Here is a 16,697-nt window from a genome sequence, read left to right as displayed (position 1 = left end):
TTGAGAAAGTGAAAAAATTAAAGAGGTAATTAATAGGTAAATCCAGATTTATGGGAAGATTGTGCGGGGATGGAAGGACAAAAACGAGTGTAAACTACATCAAGTGTCTGCAGCTGAAAAAAGGAACAACAGTATTACATATACAGATGTGTCCCTTTCAAAATCAAAACACAAAGTTTAAACAGCTAGTGAAAAAAATAGCAGATCTGTGAGGATAAATATGACAGTCTTTATTTGTTTTATTGTCAACAAATCCCACCAAATATCAAAACCATAACCAGATTTAGCTCATTCCTCTGTGACATTAGACCTCCACTGTGTGCAACAACTATTAAAAACACATCAGTGAGCATCACAATTGCAAATCATTTAGCCTTCTTCAAAAATAAAAATTTTCACTCATTTGTGAGCTGTTTTTCCTCAGCAGGAAAAATAAAAACTGACTGCTGGGGGCAGTGTAGAGAAGTCTGTAAGTATTGAGAGACTGACTACAACATTGCAGGTTTTCTCATGAAATTTGTTGACAATAGAAAAATATGGAATATTGCAGAGTATACCCCGTAAACTGAAATGAGAAAAAACAACAACTTGATATTTTGTGCTCAAAGAATCTGTCCCTGCGTGCTAGCGTGTTGACTTGTAGAATGACTAGTTTGATTTTAATCGTCCCCACTTTATAGGGAAACAGAAAAGGGCACATCAGTGAGCTGTGGTGTGTGCAGCAGCTGGAACACGCTGGACCTTAGCTCAGGCATACAGATGTGTCACTGCAGTCTAAAAATACTTTTAACAATCTGACTGACCTCCTTCTCTGCACTGTTTAGGTGAGACGGTTCCTTTGTAGTGGATGACAACTGATTAGTATTGCCTGTGGGTTCGATTTTAGCCTTGAGAACAGGGAATCGGTCAGACAGCTTTGTGCCATCATTCAATTGTATTAAAATGACAGATATTCAAATGTAAAGTGAGCTGTCCATGTAAATCTTGACCTTTGGGAAAAGCAGCTACTGGGATTATTCGGTGGAGTAAGTGATGGATGTGACCCAAACTGTGCTTTACTGCAGAATATAACGGCAAAAAACGTCTTCAGTATTATGTAAAAGCAACAGCAAGAACCCAAATAAGACTTTTGGCGATATCAAAAAACAATTTGACTTTTAATGTTTAAAATCCTTTATGTTTCTTGACCAATATCCACTGGATTGAAAATTTACCCTCAAAAAAAGATTTATATTGATCTCTTATTGAATAACAGGAAAATCAAGATGTCCCTTCAGAAACTGACCCACAGTGATGTGTCTCGAAAATAACAATATTTAGTACAATGTGGTCTACTTAAAATTGAAAAACTATGTAGACAGCGGTGTTGCTACAGAGTTCATTAGACTCTAGCTAAGTAATCCCAGACCCAAACGGTTATATTATATACTGTACATTACACTGCTCACACAAAACTCTTTTCCATACATAAGTTATGGCATTCATACATCCAAAAGTGGAAATACTATTTAACTGCAACTTAAAATTAAAATCAAAAAATAACAAATGCAAATATTCAATAAAGGTGCCGTGAGACTGACGTACAGCTAAGAGAAGATTAAACACAACAGAGGGGTGAATAGAGTTTATATTTTAGCTGTGAAACTGAATGCAGTGATGGAGCTGATAAACAGAGAGTCTGTTTTGGTCCTTGTGCAGATGACAAACTATTAATGACGTCAGAGTGGCTTAACGTGCCTGAGTGACGCAAAGATCTTAAATATAACTGGACTCACGATGGTCATTTCACAAGCTTCCAACACTTACTTCCTCCCAGAGTGCTCCACATCTTTAACTCTATAAGACAAAAGTGATTGTAGTTGCAAGTCCCCAAATTTAGTGCAATTTAGGTCCTGCACGCACCGTGGCCACCAGCTTAGTCCTTAGTAACACCTACTTTCCAATTCCCCTCTGCAGACAAGACATCTCAGAAGTCCTTATTCTCCTGTAACCTTCAGGGAAAAGGAAAATGATTGTTAATATGTTTAGAAATAATGGAAATACAATGCATCACTATGAATAGGAAATGTGAAGGTGAGTCACATTATGTTGCATGTTGGCACGGGGGCAGCATATTAGGAGGAATAAGTTCTTACTGCTACTGCTACTGATTAACAACATAGAACCATATGACTTGGAAGCCAGAGAACAGATCACAGCCTCTGGACATTATAAATGAACTTGTTATTGAACTAAATCCATACAATTTGCAGAAGTTTACAAACCATAGAAGCTCACGAACAGTTTTTCAGTGGCTGGGTGGAAGATCTGCTAAATCACAAGCATACTCGCAAAGGTAAGGTAGCGCTCCTCTTTTTTGCCCAAAAATTACATCAAACATAAAAACAAAACTTTCAGGATTTTATGTTGGAACAATCCTTTGCAGGATTTAATGATGTAGCATACTAGAAAGGCAGCCGAGCAAAGACGCATCCTTGATATTGACAAAAACCCTCTGACTGAGTTACACCATTGGTCAGCCAAGGTTCTGTCTGTTTCAAACTAAAAGCCCTCTAACATTTCATACACGGTCCTTGTTTATGTAATAAAAAGTTGTCACATCATGACAAAATATTACCACTGAATATGTTGACATGTTTGTCATCATGCTGCTGATTTTGTTGGAAGAGAAATTAGAATAATGTAGTATCAGTTTAGTTATATAGTTTGTTTATTGCTGCAATTAAAAATACACTGTTTCCGATTTATGTTGTGATTTGGCGCTATATATATAAAAAATATATATATTTGTATATAATCCCAACTATCATTAATTGTAAAACTACCCTGCAATATCATTATATTATATTATATTATGGCATTATCACTCTCAAACTCACTGTGGACCAAAGTGGCAACAGGTTTAAGTCATTATGAGTGAAATCACTTCAGAGACATGACTCTTATGTTTGTGAGGTGATGCAAAGATCTAACATTTAAAACTGTTGGTTTTGACACAGACTCCATGTTGCCAGATCTCAGCAGTGCAGCTGAAAGTCAGAGTGCTGACCTGGAAGCTTCAGTAGAGCCCAATCTCCCTCAGGTTGAGCTTGATGATGACGTCGGTGACAGCGTCAAAGACAAACTGCACATTCTTGGTGTCTGTGGCACAAGTGAAGTGGGTGTAGATCTCCTTGGTGTCCTTTCGTTTATTTAAATCCTCAAACTGGCACTGGATATAAGATGCTGCCTCTTCATACAAGTGACCGCCTACAGTGAAAAGGGTCAGTTTAGAAAAGATAAGACTGTCTGTGGAAATGCTGGATAGAATAATTTACAACCCTTTAATGATCTCTGGAAAGAAGTTCAACATGTGATTTACAATGCATTAAACAGACTAAAGCAAACCAGAGATGCCATTAATCTGTGGCCACTATGTGCTTATTTTCCACTGTTTCAAACCACGGGCCTCATTTAATGTTCTTTGTTGAAGCAGGTTTTTGTTTACTGTGGGAAATACATAATGCATCAAGCTCATTTAAAAGAAATTAAAAAAAAATCTAAAGTGCAAAACATTTGAAATGAGGAACTCCACATGATTATTCTTTTTTTTTGTGTAAGAGGTTATTCAAGTCTGAGTGTGAAGATGAACCAAGACACGAACCCTTGTATTTGAGATCTACTGTATAAATTATGCACATTAAAATGGCCAAGGCTGTACAAACTGACAAGAGAAAAATGTGAATTATTCAACGTTAAACATGAAATGATTCTATGTTTGGCTGCACCAGGTTTACTTTGCAGAAAACGTACTCGGTTATAGACAGGCTTACTGCGAAAGGATGAAGTTCCCATGTGATAAAATAGCTCAACACTAAAACACAGTGCCTCTGGATTTATATTCAAAGCTTATTTAACACAAACCACAAGTTGAAAACTGGCTTTTGTAGCAGAAACCAAATCCTTTGTAAAATAAATAGAGAGAATGATTACACAAGATTTCCATGAAGTCAACGCTGCGATGCAGCAGAGAGACAAATAAATTACTCCACAGATCAAAACACTCAAGGAGCAATTACACAAAAGTTGCCACGCTAATACAAGAGTTTGTCTCACCAGAGTACTCGGGGTAGCAGATAGTGAGTGGACTCCTGCTGATCTTCTCTTCAAACAAGTCCTTCTTGTTGAGGAAGAGGATGATGGAGGTGAGAGTGAACCACTTGTTGTTGCAGATGGAGTCAAAAAGCTTCATACTCTCATGCATCCGGTTCTGAGGAAAGAGCACATGGGTTCTTACAGAGGACATGTTGACACGTCACCTGCTGAATTCCATTTAGCTGCTTTGCTTTCAGGGCCTGCGGAGCGCTTCAAAACCCGACCAGCACAGAGCTAGTTCGCTCCAACTGGTGTCACGGACACAGAAACACACATGCAACCAAAGACCCACTGTGGCACATACGCGAACACTTCGAGAACAAACAGCACTGTAACCAAACAGACTAATAAAAACATACTTTACAAATCTTGGAGAGGCTGAAGTCAAATGTCTGCCCCACCAGCTGTAAAATATAGCTCGTAGTCACAGTGTTTTGACTTCTGTCACACACACATTACATGACTTTAAAAGTCATCAGAGTGCTGTGCTCTTCACACTGCACAACTTTCTGTCTTGTAAATGGAAATCTTGGGAGTCAGTGTAGCACATTACATTGCTGATCGGCGGTCACACATTACAATTACATCTTTGGGCACAAAGATTCCCTGAGGACTGTCTGGTCTTCAAAGTACGTGAGATGTGACACAGGAAATAACGCAATAAAGTGCTGAAGACAGGATTTTAACATTTACAGAATTATTTTTGCTTTAGAACTATTAGGAAAAAGAAAGAAATGAAGACGAAGGTTGTTTTGAGTCACTTGGTCTGAAGAAATTAACTGCTCAATCTGTCTCAACTGCTCCCCCATGTTTCCCTGTTTCTTGCGTTCTCATTGGCTGTAGCTCGTTGCTGCTCTAATTAGTCAACCAGGTCACAACACTTTTCACAGTGCAAGGTTTGAACTCCCTGACAGGTCCAGATATTTAACCTGCTTGATATCTTTTGGGCATCTACGATTCATCGGCAAGTCTCTACGATGGCGTCTTTGAACAGTTCACACACAGCATTCGAGTGCCAATTTGGGAGCACTGAGCAAACACTCATTTGCCTCAGATCTCCAAAAACATGTCGGCAAGTAGAAAATTAGGGCTGAAATCATGTGGTGTGAACTCAGCTGGCACCTTTTAATAGAGCATAGCCATTGTTACTGTGATGAGCAACACCTGTGTCCTTCCTGCAATGACATGTAGATATTGGATGTTTTGCAGCAGACATTTTGACAAGATACAGACAGTGAACCATAAACACACTGTTCATCATTTACCATCTCCTCATCCTCAGCCAGGACGAGGTCGTAGTCACTGAGCGCCACACAGAAAATGATCGCTGTGACTCCCTCGAAACAATGGATCCACTTCTTCCTCTCTGAGCGCTGACCCCCAACATCAAACATCCTGAGGAGACACGCACGCACGCACGCACACACACACACACACACACACACACACACACACACACACACACACACACACACACGAAGAGAGAGACTCAGTAACTGCATAAATAAACAAGTGGGTTCACATCAGTTTTAATGTGATTTTAATTTCAGGGTTTTATAAGGATCTCAAATCCAGGGCAAGAGCATAAATACACAGACACACAGACAGACAGACAGACACACGCACACACACGCTCTCTAATCCCTTGTTTGTGTCTGCTGCCTCTGCCTTCACCTGAGCCCCTCGGAGGCAAACTGAATTTATACCGAGCTGCTCAACTCACACCAATGAAGTGACAGACCGCTGTGTGCTCCAACAACAATTCAGTTATTACACACCTCCAGACTTTGGGTATGTTTATGGCTATACACTGGCAGGCCCGGCAGGCAATTATAGTTAATGTTCCACCAATATTTATAAGTAAAGGAGCGAGACAAAATCATGTAAAAGGACTGAAGTGATGTGATTACATTAACTGCCATAGAGGTGGGTCGTATCGGGGTGAATTCCACCAGTATATCAGTTATAAATGAGGACTGAAAATCAGGGCTGCAATATACAAGCTGTCAAAGCAACATCAACCAAGCCGAATCAACAATCAATACCATGTTATTACATAAGAGACAAGCAGCATGTAGTCATTCCAGCCAGGACTCGAACCGGCTCACTGCTCAGAGCACATGGCTCATTCAGTATGAGCTCTATGGATAATGTATGAATAAATTTGAAATAATATATATGCAACATAATATAACCTGCCTCCATGCATGTATTTGCCAGTAAGATGTAGTTATTTCAAAATGTATTTTAAATAATTGAAAAACAAACTATCAAAGGGAAGGAAATGTTTTTTCTCATTCGTTAAATAATAGTGTTATTTCACTGATTCTTAACTTAATTTAAAGTTTAATATAAAGTGGTGCCTTCTTGCAATCAGTCATGACAATTTGCCTATAAAGAGATAAAAAAAAAAAAAAAAAACACACCAATGAGTGGAGAAAATCCCACAAAACAATCACAGTTTCTACCCCAGTAATAACTCCCAGGTTGGGGGTGAGGACCAATACAATGAACCAACTCAGGCTCCGACTGCCTGTTAAGGTTAATAAGCTGATTTTATGGCACCGACAGCCCACGTGAGGCCAGGGCCCTTCATGAGCAGATTACAGCTGTACTAACTTGAAGTAGAGATCTTTGAAAGTGAAGTGAGTTTCCACAATGCCAGTGGTCTTCACGCGAGTACGCAAAACGTCCTGCTGAGTCGGGATGTAGTTCGGCTGGCAGATCCTGTCCAAGTCGTTCAGGTAGCTGAGTGGCAGAAAAAATAGTACGTGAGGATGATCTGAGAGGAAATGCATTGTGATAATTTAATTTTATTGAAAACCCATGAGATAATCTACAGCACAGCCAGCTCCCAGTATGTTCTTTATTCAAATAACGTGGTAAAATTGTCTTACCAGCCTTACAGTGTACTGTACAGCAACAAAATGTCTGTCAGACACTTACATCTGGTCATGTGTTGGTCTTGTTCTGCATGCACACATCTGAGGACGCCACAGAATGATACTAAATATGGGCTCATATTTTCGAGGATAATAAACACGGGCTCCTTGTGGGTTGAGTAAAAACAGACTAACTCCACTGGTTCCCCTCGTCTCAGTGTGGACAGAGAGTCATGACAGCTCGGCTGTTTTCACAACAAAGAACATGCCCTTCACACTGAGCTACTTTTTCTTTCAGGATGAGTTTGAAGTAAACGCTACAGAAACAGAGATCCTTGAGATTTATCCTTGTCTGATTGGTCGAGACAAGACAGAACTATATTTAGCTCAAACCGTTTTGTTTGCATTTTTCTCTCAAGTCCATCAGACAGTTTCATTCAGTGGTTGACTATTATAACAAAATAAAACTATTTGGTCAAATCAAGTGATATATAAATGAATAGAAGTGGACAGAAACATTTTGCAGTTGTCAGTTTCTCCTTCGTTTCTCGCCTTTTTCAGGAATGCGATCAGCTGTGCAACAAGCTGACACAGGACCTCGAAGAGCAAGACACGTCTTGCTTCCTAATTGTTCCAGTAAAAATGTTGCAGACACGAAGTAGCGAAACTACTTTTACTCAGAGTTTGCACCCTCCATATGATGAAGAAAACAAGATGACAAAAACGTCTCTTAAAAAGTAAATTAAATAAAATTTATCATCAAACAAAACAGAAAAATAAGTACCCACTTGTTGACCTTTCACAGTAAAGAAGCTGGAACCTGAAATTCAATTTTTATGTATTGAATAGCTGCCAAATATCTATATATTGATACAATAATTGATGATTAGACTAATAATTGCTTTACAATCAAATAAAATCATTACTTGTGGATTATTTAACTTCTTTAAAAGAAAAAAATTGAGGCTGATTGCCACATTAAAAGTTAGTTTACTATTATTTTTGCAGACTTTTTTCTGGAAATAATTGAGACCGCTAAAGACCACAGTCATCTGCAAATCAGCTCATCTAATAATTGTTGTTGCGTTGTTGATAATTGTTGAGTCAGTGGTGCTCTTTATCTAAAGTGAGTTCTCACTATGCAGCAGAGTCGTTGAGCTGATATTCCCGCGATCGATCGAAGCAGGCCTGAACGCCGCTGTCGCTCCACAGCCTCCGAATCACGCCGGTCAGCTCTCCAGACAGCAGTCCTTCCTCTGCCGAGCTCGCCAGGGCAAACAGCTGGCGGGCATCGTCCTGGCAACAAAATCAATAACTGCTGACAACGTAAAATTATTCTTGTGTTGCTTCATGTGTCTCTTTGAATGTTTACATTTTCATGTAGAATAAGTGTAGTAAGTTTACCGCCCGCGTAGCATCCCCAAAATCTATCTTCAGCTGGCCCATCGCCCGGATGATTGCCATGATGGACTGGATTGTGTTGCTGTACACCACCACTTTGTACTGGTTGCACTCTTCTTCTGAGTAGCCATCTTCGTGAATGATTCTGACACAGAAACAAAATCCAAACAGGCTGTTCAAGTTCACATAAATATTTTTTAAGTGTGAACAATCGCCTTAACAAATGTGGGACAAATCACACTAATGCACCACTGTCATTAGGGCTGGAATTTGAGCTTCAGTGAGCATACAGCATGCCTAATGTGGGAACCGGGGGACTCTATTCAGGTCCTGCCAGGCTACAACTGGCCTCTGTGGTCATTGTTTGACATGTTATACAAAAAGGGGGCTTCCTCCTCAGCATGAGCAGAGTGAAACGAGGCTCCGACTCACAGCATTTCCACAAAAATGAACTCAACGAGGCTGCAGCTAAAACAGGGAGGGGGACTGTGTTTAATCAGTGCAATACAAAAATAGCATTTCTTACAGGATGTAGGAGTTTGATATAATATGATGAGCACTGTTATCAGGACTGTGATACAAGTTGTAACTTACTTCATCTGCTTTACTATTGTGCTTTTCCCAGATTCCCCGGCACCTGAAAAAGAGGGATTGCAGTTACATGAGGCCATCATATCTGGAGAAAGCACAGCAGTCACATAAACATGTCTTGCAAGTTTGCACCCTTCACATGGAGGATGGCTGATGGCTGAACTTAAACTGATCTCATTTAATCAAATATCATATAAAATTCCAAAGAAAAAGCTGCCATGTGATGAATTTCAGTGGCAGACATTTAAGTGGGGCCTGGAGGAGTACATACAGTCATTAAGTACTCCATCGCACGCTGCAGTAATCAACAATCTGATGCATGAGTCAGTGGTTTGAGTGCAAGAGCACATTTAATTTGCCTTAGTCAGGAAATACAGTGTCTTGTAGAGGAGTCAGATAAAATTTACTGCTTACTGTAAAATGTGTATAAGGCAGCTTGAAGCTAATGAAGTGCAGAGGAGAAGGGAACATAATGGGATGCAGTGTGATGACATCTGTGACAAATGATGAGTTGATGACTGGCACCTGTGATGTCAAAGCCTCACAATACCCTCGTTACAATAGAAGATACTGTAATAATGATGAGTAGGAGGAGGATTTCACACGAGCAACTTTTACTGTACTTCTACCACAATCAGCCCAAACAGGAAACAGTTGTCATGCTTCTGGCTGAAACCGTGTTTTTCCACTGGAGAGACAATCCCAAATATCAGGCTGTTCTGGGCGTCAGAGAGCAGAGGGGCCATAAAAATATCGCATATGATTCAAAGAGTATGTCAGCAATTTAAAGCCCCCTAAAAACAAACACCAACTTGTTCTATCCCAAACCCAATTCTGCAGCATCAGATAGGCCGGTCCCTTTACTTATCTTTTTTTTTTTTTTTTCTTTTAACATCTAACCCCCTTTCTTCAATGTTAATTGTGACATATGAAGTGTTGTGAATAAGCACAGCGCAACAAATACCAGAAAATATGCAATAACATTTTCTCATATTCACCACAACATTCAAATATGTGAATACGTTCTTTCTGCGGTCACTTTATGACCTCTTGTTTCCCTTTTAACAGAATCAGAGGGATTGGAACGACTTTAGTGACAACAAACCCGAACAATTTGGGTCCTCATTAGGATGTTGGAAGGCATTTGTTTTTTATCAGCCAAAAATGAGTATCACAGCAAGGACTCATGCTATCTCATCTCTCTGTCTTTTAAGAAAGCAACTTAAATGGCCATTAGGATTCACTACAGCAGTGACACTGAATAACACCAATAGCAATGACTTCAATCATGGCTGTAGGGTCGCCTGCAACTAACAATTGTATTTGTTTTGTTTATATATTGATTTCTCATTTAATTGTTTGGTGTGTAAATGTCACTACACAAATGTAACTCTTTCAAAAAACACAGAAAAGCAGAGTCATAAACTGGATAACTGATCAGTTCAGAGAAACAGTGACCTCAAAAATCAAATCTGCAATCTGGGTAACGTGGGGAGGAAATTCTGTCTGCAAAAGTGTACAGGAAGTAAGCCAAAATGCTGTTATCGCTGTAGCCTGGCCCTGTCCAAACAATGCTCACACTTTCAGTCTTTACCATGATAATAGTCTGGAAACTCTGCTTGCATTAAGGTTTTCTCAGCAATTGTGAAGGGTGGATCAATAAGCGACCAGTCTTGGTGGGTAACGTTGCAGGAGTTCCAACGATGGCGGTGGTAGAACAGTTTTGGTGCTGCTCCAAAAGTTTCAAAATGAACCCGAATTTTGTCTGGTAATACCCTCACTGTTTCCTTAAAATACATGTGTGATCCACTACTGGGATTTGAACCCAGGTATCTGTGGTAGCAGGTCAGTGCTTTGGCCCTGTGCTACCAGCTGACTCACTATAGAATCAGCGGTTTGCTGAAGTTTAATTAAAGAGGCATGAAAACATGTGTATACACTGGACCTTAGATGTCACTCTCAGACAACTGGTAAGAAGTTATTTCCATAAACATCCGGGCTGGGGCTCTACTGGCAGTAGAACCTTCTTTTGCTTAATGTAACCACAGTAATTATCAGAAACCACAGGATGAATATGTTTTCAACCTCTGGAATCTGAACTATGAATGAATGCTTCTTTGTTTAAAGAAGGGAGTTCAAGCCTTGATGGAAGCATATTTCAAAATACATTGTCTTAACATTGTTGATTGCCCTGAAGACACAGTCACACTTGACAGTCAGGAGTCCTCAGTGGATGGTTTTTGTCAAGGAGGCTTACAGCAGAGTAAAGTGTTCAGATGGCCTGCCAACACAAATTAAATCCATGAATTCTTTGGATAAGCTGTCAGCAGCAGAAGACACTTGTCACACAGACAGAGAGGAGAGGTTAATTTGTGTTTGTCTCTCTCCTCAATTTTGTCAGACACCAGTTCTCTCATTCATGCTATTTTTGGCTGATCACCAGCTGTGGCCTGCTGCCAATTCACAAACCAACTTTACACAGACATTCACGGTAGTCCAAACCCATGCAGGAGTCAGACTCCAAACCAAGCTTCATTTAACAAGAATCTCAAATGCAGATTTTTTTTTTTTTATGAATCACTGTTTGTGGTCAAACAGACCATTTTCATTGGAAGGGTGCATTGGCTCTAAACCTCTGTGGCTTTGAATAGAGAACGGAACTTTTCTTTGTTTTTCCCCTCTAACTCTCTTGTTGCAGCACAGACGGGAAGTGAAGGGCACTGCCTGGAAAAATCTCTGTGGTCGGAATTTGAAAATTAGATTTTAGCCTGCATTGTAGTATTGCACCATCACATGTATCAGCCTAAATTTATTCCTCATACATCAGTTAACTGCTGGCAGGATTCGGGTGGGTCCAAAAAAAAACACATGTACGTGACTTAATTTCAAATCTTCACTACCTAAAGTAGCTCATCTTCCACGCAACAATCCTGCTGTAATCTGTTAGCAGAAAAGTGGAAACACTCTTTTGCTGACAAGAGTCACCTCACTGTTGTGGGTACAAGTAGCTCGAAAATAATAGGAAGTATATTTAACTGACATAGTTTTGTTCTGCCATATCTTCTATGTCAAGCTAAGAGAAAACTCTCTGCAAACATAGAAGACAAACACACTGTTGGGAAAGCTGCCTTTCATTGAGAAAAATAACTCTACCAGGAATGTGATCCAGAACAACAAGTGAAAACAGGCAGGAAAATAGATAAAGAATTAATAAATCCATCACATATCTGGAGATTTGGAAAGCATGGAAATCATCTTCTTGACAACTTTGAGAAGTCATAGTTCCTGTTAGTGTTATGTTTACGTGACACTTTGTACTGATCTCTTCAAGAAAAATACTATCTTTAGCATTGATTATCCTGGTGATTTAGCTCCTCTGCAATCATAATCTGCAATTTGTTTCTTTCAGACATTTTTCACCAGTATTATAAAACCCTGTAGCTTGTAGAGACACAAAGTCTTTTGCATCGAATGCAAGCAGTGCATTCTGCTGCAATTTCTTCAGGAAGTCCTGCTGCACGAATTAATTTATTCCATTATATCTGTACGTGGAATCAAACATCTAATTACACACTTGATACTCTCATTGACTCTGGTAATATGTCTCAGGCCAGCTCTCATCAGATCTTATGAGATAATGTTACAGGGAAACTAAAGACACTCCAGGAAGAGCTCAACAGTCTTACATTTTCTGGTCAATCAATGCTCAGTTTATTTTCATCTCCACCAGACTGCTGCTCACAGTTTCAGATTGCTGTTATTACAGTCTGGAAACCCTGTTTGCATTCACATTAGCACAGCCACTTTGATGGGTTGACCAATCAGAGGCCGGTGTCAGTGGGTAAATGTGTAGACGTTAAAGTCAAGCGTTTTTTTCTAAATGTAGTTACAGCAGTGGTGGAGGTTCGGCCGGATACCACACACCGATTGGTTAAAGCTTTTCCAATAGTTAAAAAATTAACCTGAGGATTAACCCGAGGTCGACGCCCACCAGGATGGAACAACTGCAAATTATTTCCTATGGAGTGTACCCAGGCCCAAATATTTACACAATGAATTTGGGTCTGTGAACACTAAGCCATGTTTGAGTCCGTGTATCTTCATAATATACTTCTTTTGACTAGAATGGTAAAAATCCAAACCTGTATCAAAACGTAGTTCACACTTGGTGCAAAATATTTTAGAGGTGACGCATAGTTTATGTTCAGACCATTTTTACAGATATCTCAACCTTTGTGTTCTTTTTTTACTTTCAGCGTTGATTCACCCGACATGTTGGTAAACAAAAAACTGTGTTTAAGGGCTGGACTTCCAAAAAAACGATCCTTTTAAGGTGCTCAAAGAGAAGCTTTGGTAAAAGAAGGTCATTCAGCTATTACATTTTTTCCAGTGAATATAATTATATACATGACAAAGGTCAGTTGCAATGAAACACAGAATTGGGTTGCGTTTCATTGCAACTGACCTGTGGCGAACTGCCACAGCTCTACAATTTTTTTTTTCATCTTTCAGCTCATTTCTTTGGTTTTCTGACCAAACCTTTTCTGCTATGCTCCACTATATTTCCATAATGGTGTGCAGTTGTTTTTAGTAAAAAAGCTCTAATGACCTACTATAAACTAGCGAATGGAGCATTAAGCATTTAAAGTTCCAGATATTAAGCTAAGAAGATGGTGGAGAACAAAACTGAGCTAAATGTTGAACTCTGATTTATCAGTTTGTCAGTAACACAACAAATAAAGGCTAATATTTCTCTGTGTCTGCAGGATGTTTAAATAGACAGCTGTTTGCGAGCACACACGAGAAAATTATTGTGGGTTTAAAAGTGATAATCTCAAAGATTTCATTTAAACAAACATCTGTTAAGTCCCTATCGCAGATATGAATGCACATGTGAAAACCTTTGAAAATAATTAATGGCATAGAAACTGTAATAAAGTAATTCACCGTTTTCTTTACAAACAGTAAATCTGTAGTTTCACTGACAAAAACTGTAGATCAGGCCAACAGATGAACAGTGTACATTTTAATTAAACTTTCTGATGTTTGTTTGTTAATTTTTCAAAAAAATAGTCCACCATATATTGTATACAGTATTATGTTATATATTTGTGAATTTTGGACTGTAGGTCTGACAAAACAAGGAGATTTTAAATTGGCAACTCGCCTTTAGGTAAGTCTGATGGCATTGTTTTTCTTTTAGACATCACAATCAAATCATCTTGAAGGCAATGGGAAATTTAATCGATCAAAATAATCGTTAGTTGCAGCCCTAAAATAAACACATTTTTGACTACAAAATAGGGTTTACACTTTGATAACTTTGTGAAAATTTGATCCTTACATTTACCCTTTGAGGGACGTTTGCAGTAAAGGGCGCTAAACATAATAATGTTGAGAGCTGCTGGATTAAATGGATTTAATCCCCCTGGCACGTCTGTGCAGTCCACACCCACAGTGACAGTACTGCTGAGTGAGTGTCAACATTCAACAATATAATGTTAAATCACTGCAGGGGAGGTCTGACACCAAGTCACTGGTGTCACACCAAAAATCAAGACTCTTCACGTGTTTGGGGGGGAAGTATGATCTACCTGAAATCTGCAACAACTGAACTAATTTGATTAAAGGAAACAAACTCTGAACAGATGGAGTCCAGATGGATGAAAAACACTCAAAACCAATAGAGTTGAAACAATAAGTGGAGTAATTGCTTAGTTGATTAATTGAAACTTAATTGGCAATGATTCTAGCATATTGATTAACTGGTTATGATATTTTTTATAATGTGTGACAAAATACTATTTTTTTTGCCAAATATCAAAGATTTCCCTGTGCTCAGGTCCGTGTTGACCCAGAAGAGTGTGACCATGGTCAGTTTTAAGTTTGTCATAGAAGTAAAACAGAGTTACAAGCGCTTTGTGCCAAGTAACAACACTTATCAACATGCTCCCTCCATTTCAACACTGATAGAAAACCATGAGACAGCTCAGGACTTGCAGTTGCCCTCTGACCACCAACATCTGGTTTACTTCTGAAGTTCAGTCAGAGCAGAAATGATGAGCCACAGCTGCTTTAAAGCAACAGAAGGAGGAGGGGGAGGAGTGTTTGGAGACACTCAAACTAAACACTATCCTGCAGTGAAACAGTGAAAATTCAAAGTACCCAAACAGACTGGTCATGGCAGCTACAACAGAGTCATTAAAGAGAGCCAGTAAATGTAGTTCCTACCGAGCAGAAGCAGTTTCACCTCTCTGGACGATTTGTCTCTGTCCTCTCGCAGGTTTTTATCAATGATTTTACTCCTCTCCACTGCAGCTTTGTCTTCGGCGCTGATCGTGCAGCCCATTTTTGCTCTGGAACAACTTCTTGGTGTCGGATTGTAGTTTCAGCAGCTCATAGGTTGAAGGGAAACACCGTCCAGCAGCTCTCGGGGTCGGTGTGAGCTGAAGTTTCCCAGCCGGGGGACAAGCGGAGAGAGGGGAAAAGGCGTTGGCACCGGAGGCTCTGTCCAACTAAACCCACAGTCTGATGCTGCTGAGCTCACACAGCTGCTACCCATTCACTTCTGCAGGTGGTTCAGGATGGGACTTCAAGCGTAAAAACTTCGCCGAAATGGAAGTCAAAATCAATGTACACCTAACTTATTCGTAGTTTGGACGCACAGAATATAATAAAAGTTAAAAAAAAAAAAAAAGAAAAAGGAAGACAACACAATATTGAATGTAGACTTCTGTATAAAATTGGACGCTCAGTCCAGCGTTTTTAGAGCTGATGCGCAATAAAATAAATTACCAAATTGTCCCCGTTAAACTGTGTGCTGCTGCGCAGTGGCGAGTCCATCCAGCTGATCCAGCTGCAAACCCAGAAAACTGTAATGAAACATGAAGATTGACGCGTTCCTACGGGCTGATGGGAAATGTAGTCATCTCAACGATTTTCTGCCTATGTTGCATTTATATTGCTCACATTCGAGCAGACGTCAAAACATTCCTCTAAAACGTCTGCGACCTGAAGATTAATATTGTTTAAAACAAGCTGAAGACACATGTGCAAGTTTTCCCTGCAGTCCATTCTCGTTCACAGTCAGAAGAGTTTTGTGTGGTGTGAGAGTTCCCCCACAGGACTCACAGCTGAACTGCAGGTGTGGATTTGAATGACATCAAAATCATCCGATCTGCCTTTATAGATTTTTTTTTTTTTTTTTATGGTTTTAAAGGATTTGCACTCAACAGGAAATTTGTCAAGGTATTTCAAATATTGTATTTATTGTATATTGCTATCATTTGTATATTTATCATTTTGTTTTTGTTTTTGTTGTTTTAATTAGGGCCCGAGCACTGATGGTGCGAAAGCCCTATTGTTATCCAAGCGATTATGATTTTCCGTAATCAACTGCATTTTTGGCGGCTTTATCATATTCAAAAACTCCTGAAAGTTGGTACATCAGTCTCTCCAGGGCGAAAATTTAGTATTTTAGCGGAGTCGTGAGTGGGCGTGGCCAAATAGCTCGCTAGCGCCCCCTAAACAGATACCCCGGCGGCTCCATTTACCTACATGCACGAAATTCGGTGAACACGTGTATCACACCGAGACGTACAAAAAAGTTACATAGCACCATTACGTCAACTCAACAGGAAGTCCGCCATTTTGAATTTAGTCATCATTTTTGGCCATTCGCACATGTTG

The 16,697-nt window shown here is 39.6% G+C and overlaps 1 protein-coding gene across 2 annotated transcripts; it reads right to left on the bottom strand.

The window, feature by feature from the left end:
• Nucleotides 1-207: 207 nt before the first annotated feature.
• On the bottom strand, nucleotides 208-15,850 carry gnai3 (guanine nucleotide binding protein (G protein), alpha inhibiting activity polypeptide 3). Of its 2 annotated transcripts, none has more exons than XM_069688955.1 (9): nucleotides 15,240-15,850; nucleotides 9,012-9,054; nucleotides 8,421-8,562; nucleotides 8,155-8,312; nucleotides 6,754-6,882; nucleotides 5,400-5,529; nucleotides 4,096-4,249; nucleotides 3,050-3,249; nucleotides 208-1,991 (listed from the first exon to the last, which is right to left on the bottom strand). In XM_069688955.1, exons 1-8 carry the CDS (start codon nucleotides 15,355-15,357, stop codon nucleotides 3,059-3,061), a joined length of 1,065 nt encoding a protein of 354 aa, XP_069545056.1. In that variant the 5' UTR covers nucleotides 15,358-15,850; the 3' UTR covers nucleotides 208-1,991; nucleotides 3,050-3,058. The 2 variants fall into 2 exon arrangements, with proteins under 2 accessions (XP_069545056.1, XP_069545057.1); XM_069688956.1 differs by having other exon boundaries at nucleotides 208-1,984.
• Nucleotides 15,851-16,697: the final 847 nt, after the last annotated feature.

The sequence above is a fragment of the Brachyistius frenatus genome, unplaced genomic scaffold, assembly GCF_029030835.1.
Source record: "Brachyistius frenatus isolate BFR_SWC_R1_liver_20210118 unplaced genomic scaffold, ASM2903083v1 Contig_6, whole genome shotgun sequence".
NCBI classification, from domain to species: domain Eukaryota; kingdom Metazoa; phylum Chordata; class Actinopteri; family Embiotocidae; genus Brachyistius; species Brachyistius frenatus.
The sequence above is the reverse complement of the archived record's forward strand: the minus strand, read 5'-3'. Positions and strand labels throughout refer to the sequence as shown.

Excerpts from the sequence above, each read along its gene's own strand:
- gnai3 (XM_069688955.1), bottom strand. The coding sequence starts at position 15,357 with ATGGGCTGCACGATCAGCGCCGAAGACAAAGCTGCAGTGGAGAGGAGT. Across the intron at positions 6,883-8,154 it reads CTCAACGACTCTGCTGCATA|CTACCTGAACGACTTGGACA; the intron begins GTGAGAACTCAC and ends TCTGCCACTCAG. Across the intron at positions 5,530-6,753 it reads TTCAAAGATCTCTACTTCAA|GATGTTTGATGTTGGGGGTC; the intron begins GTTAGTACAGCT and ends GTGTCTCCTCAG.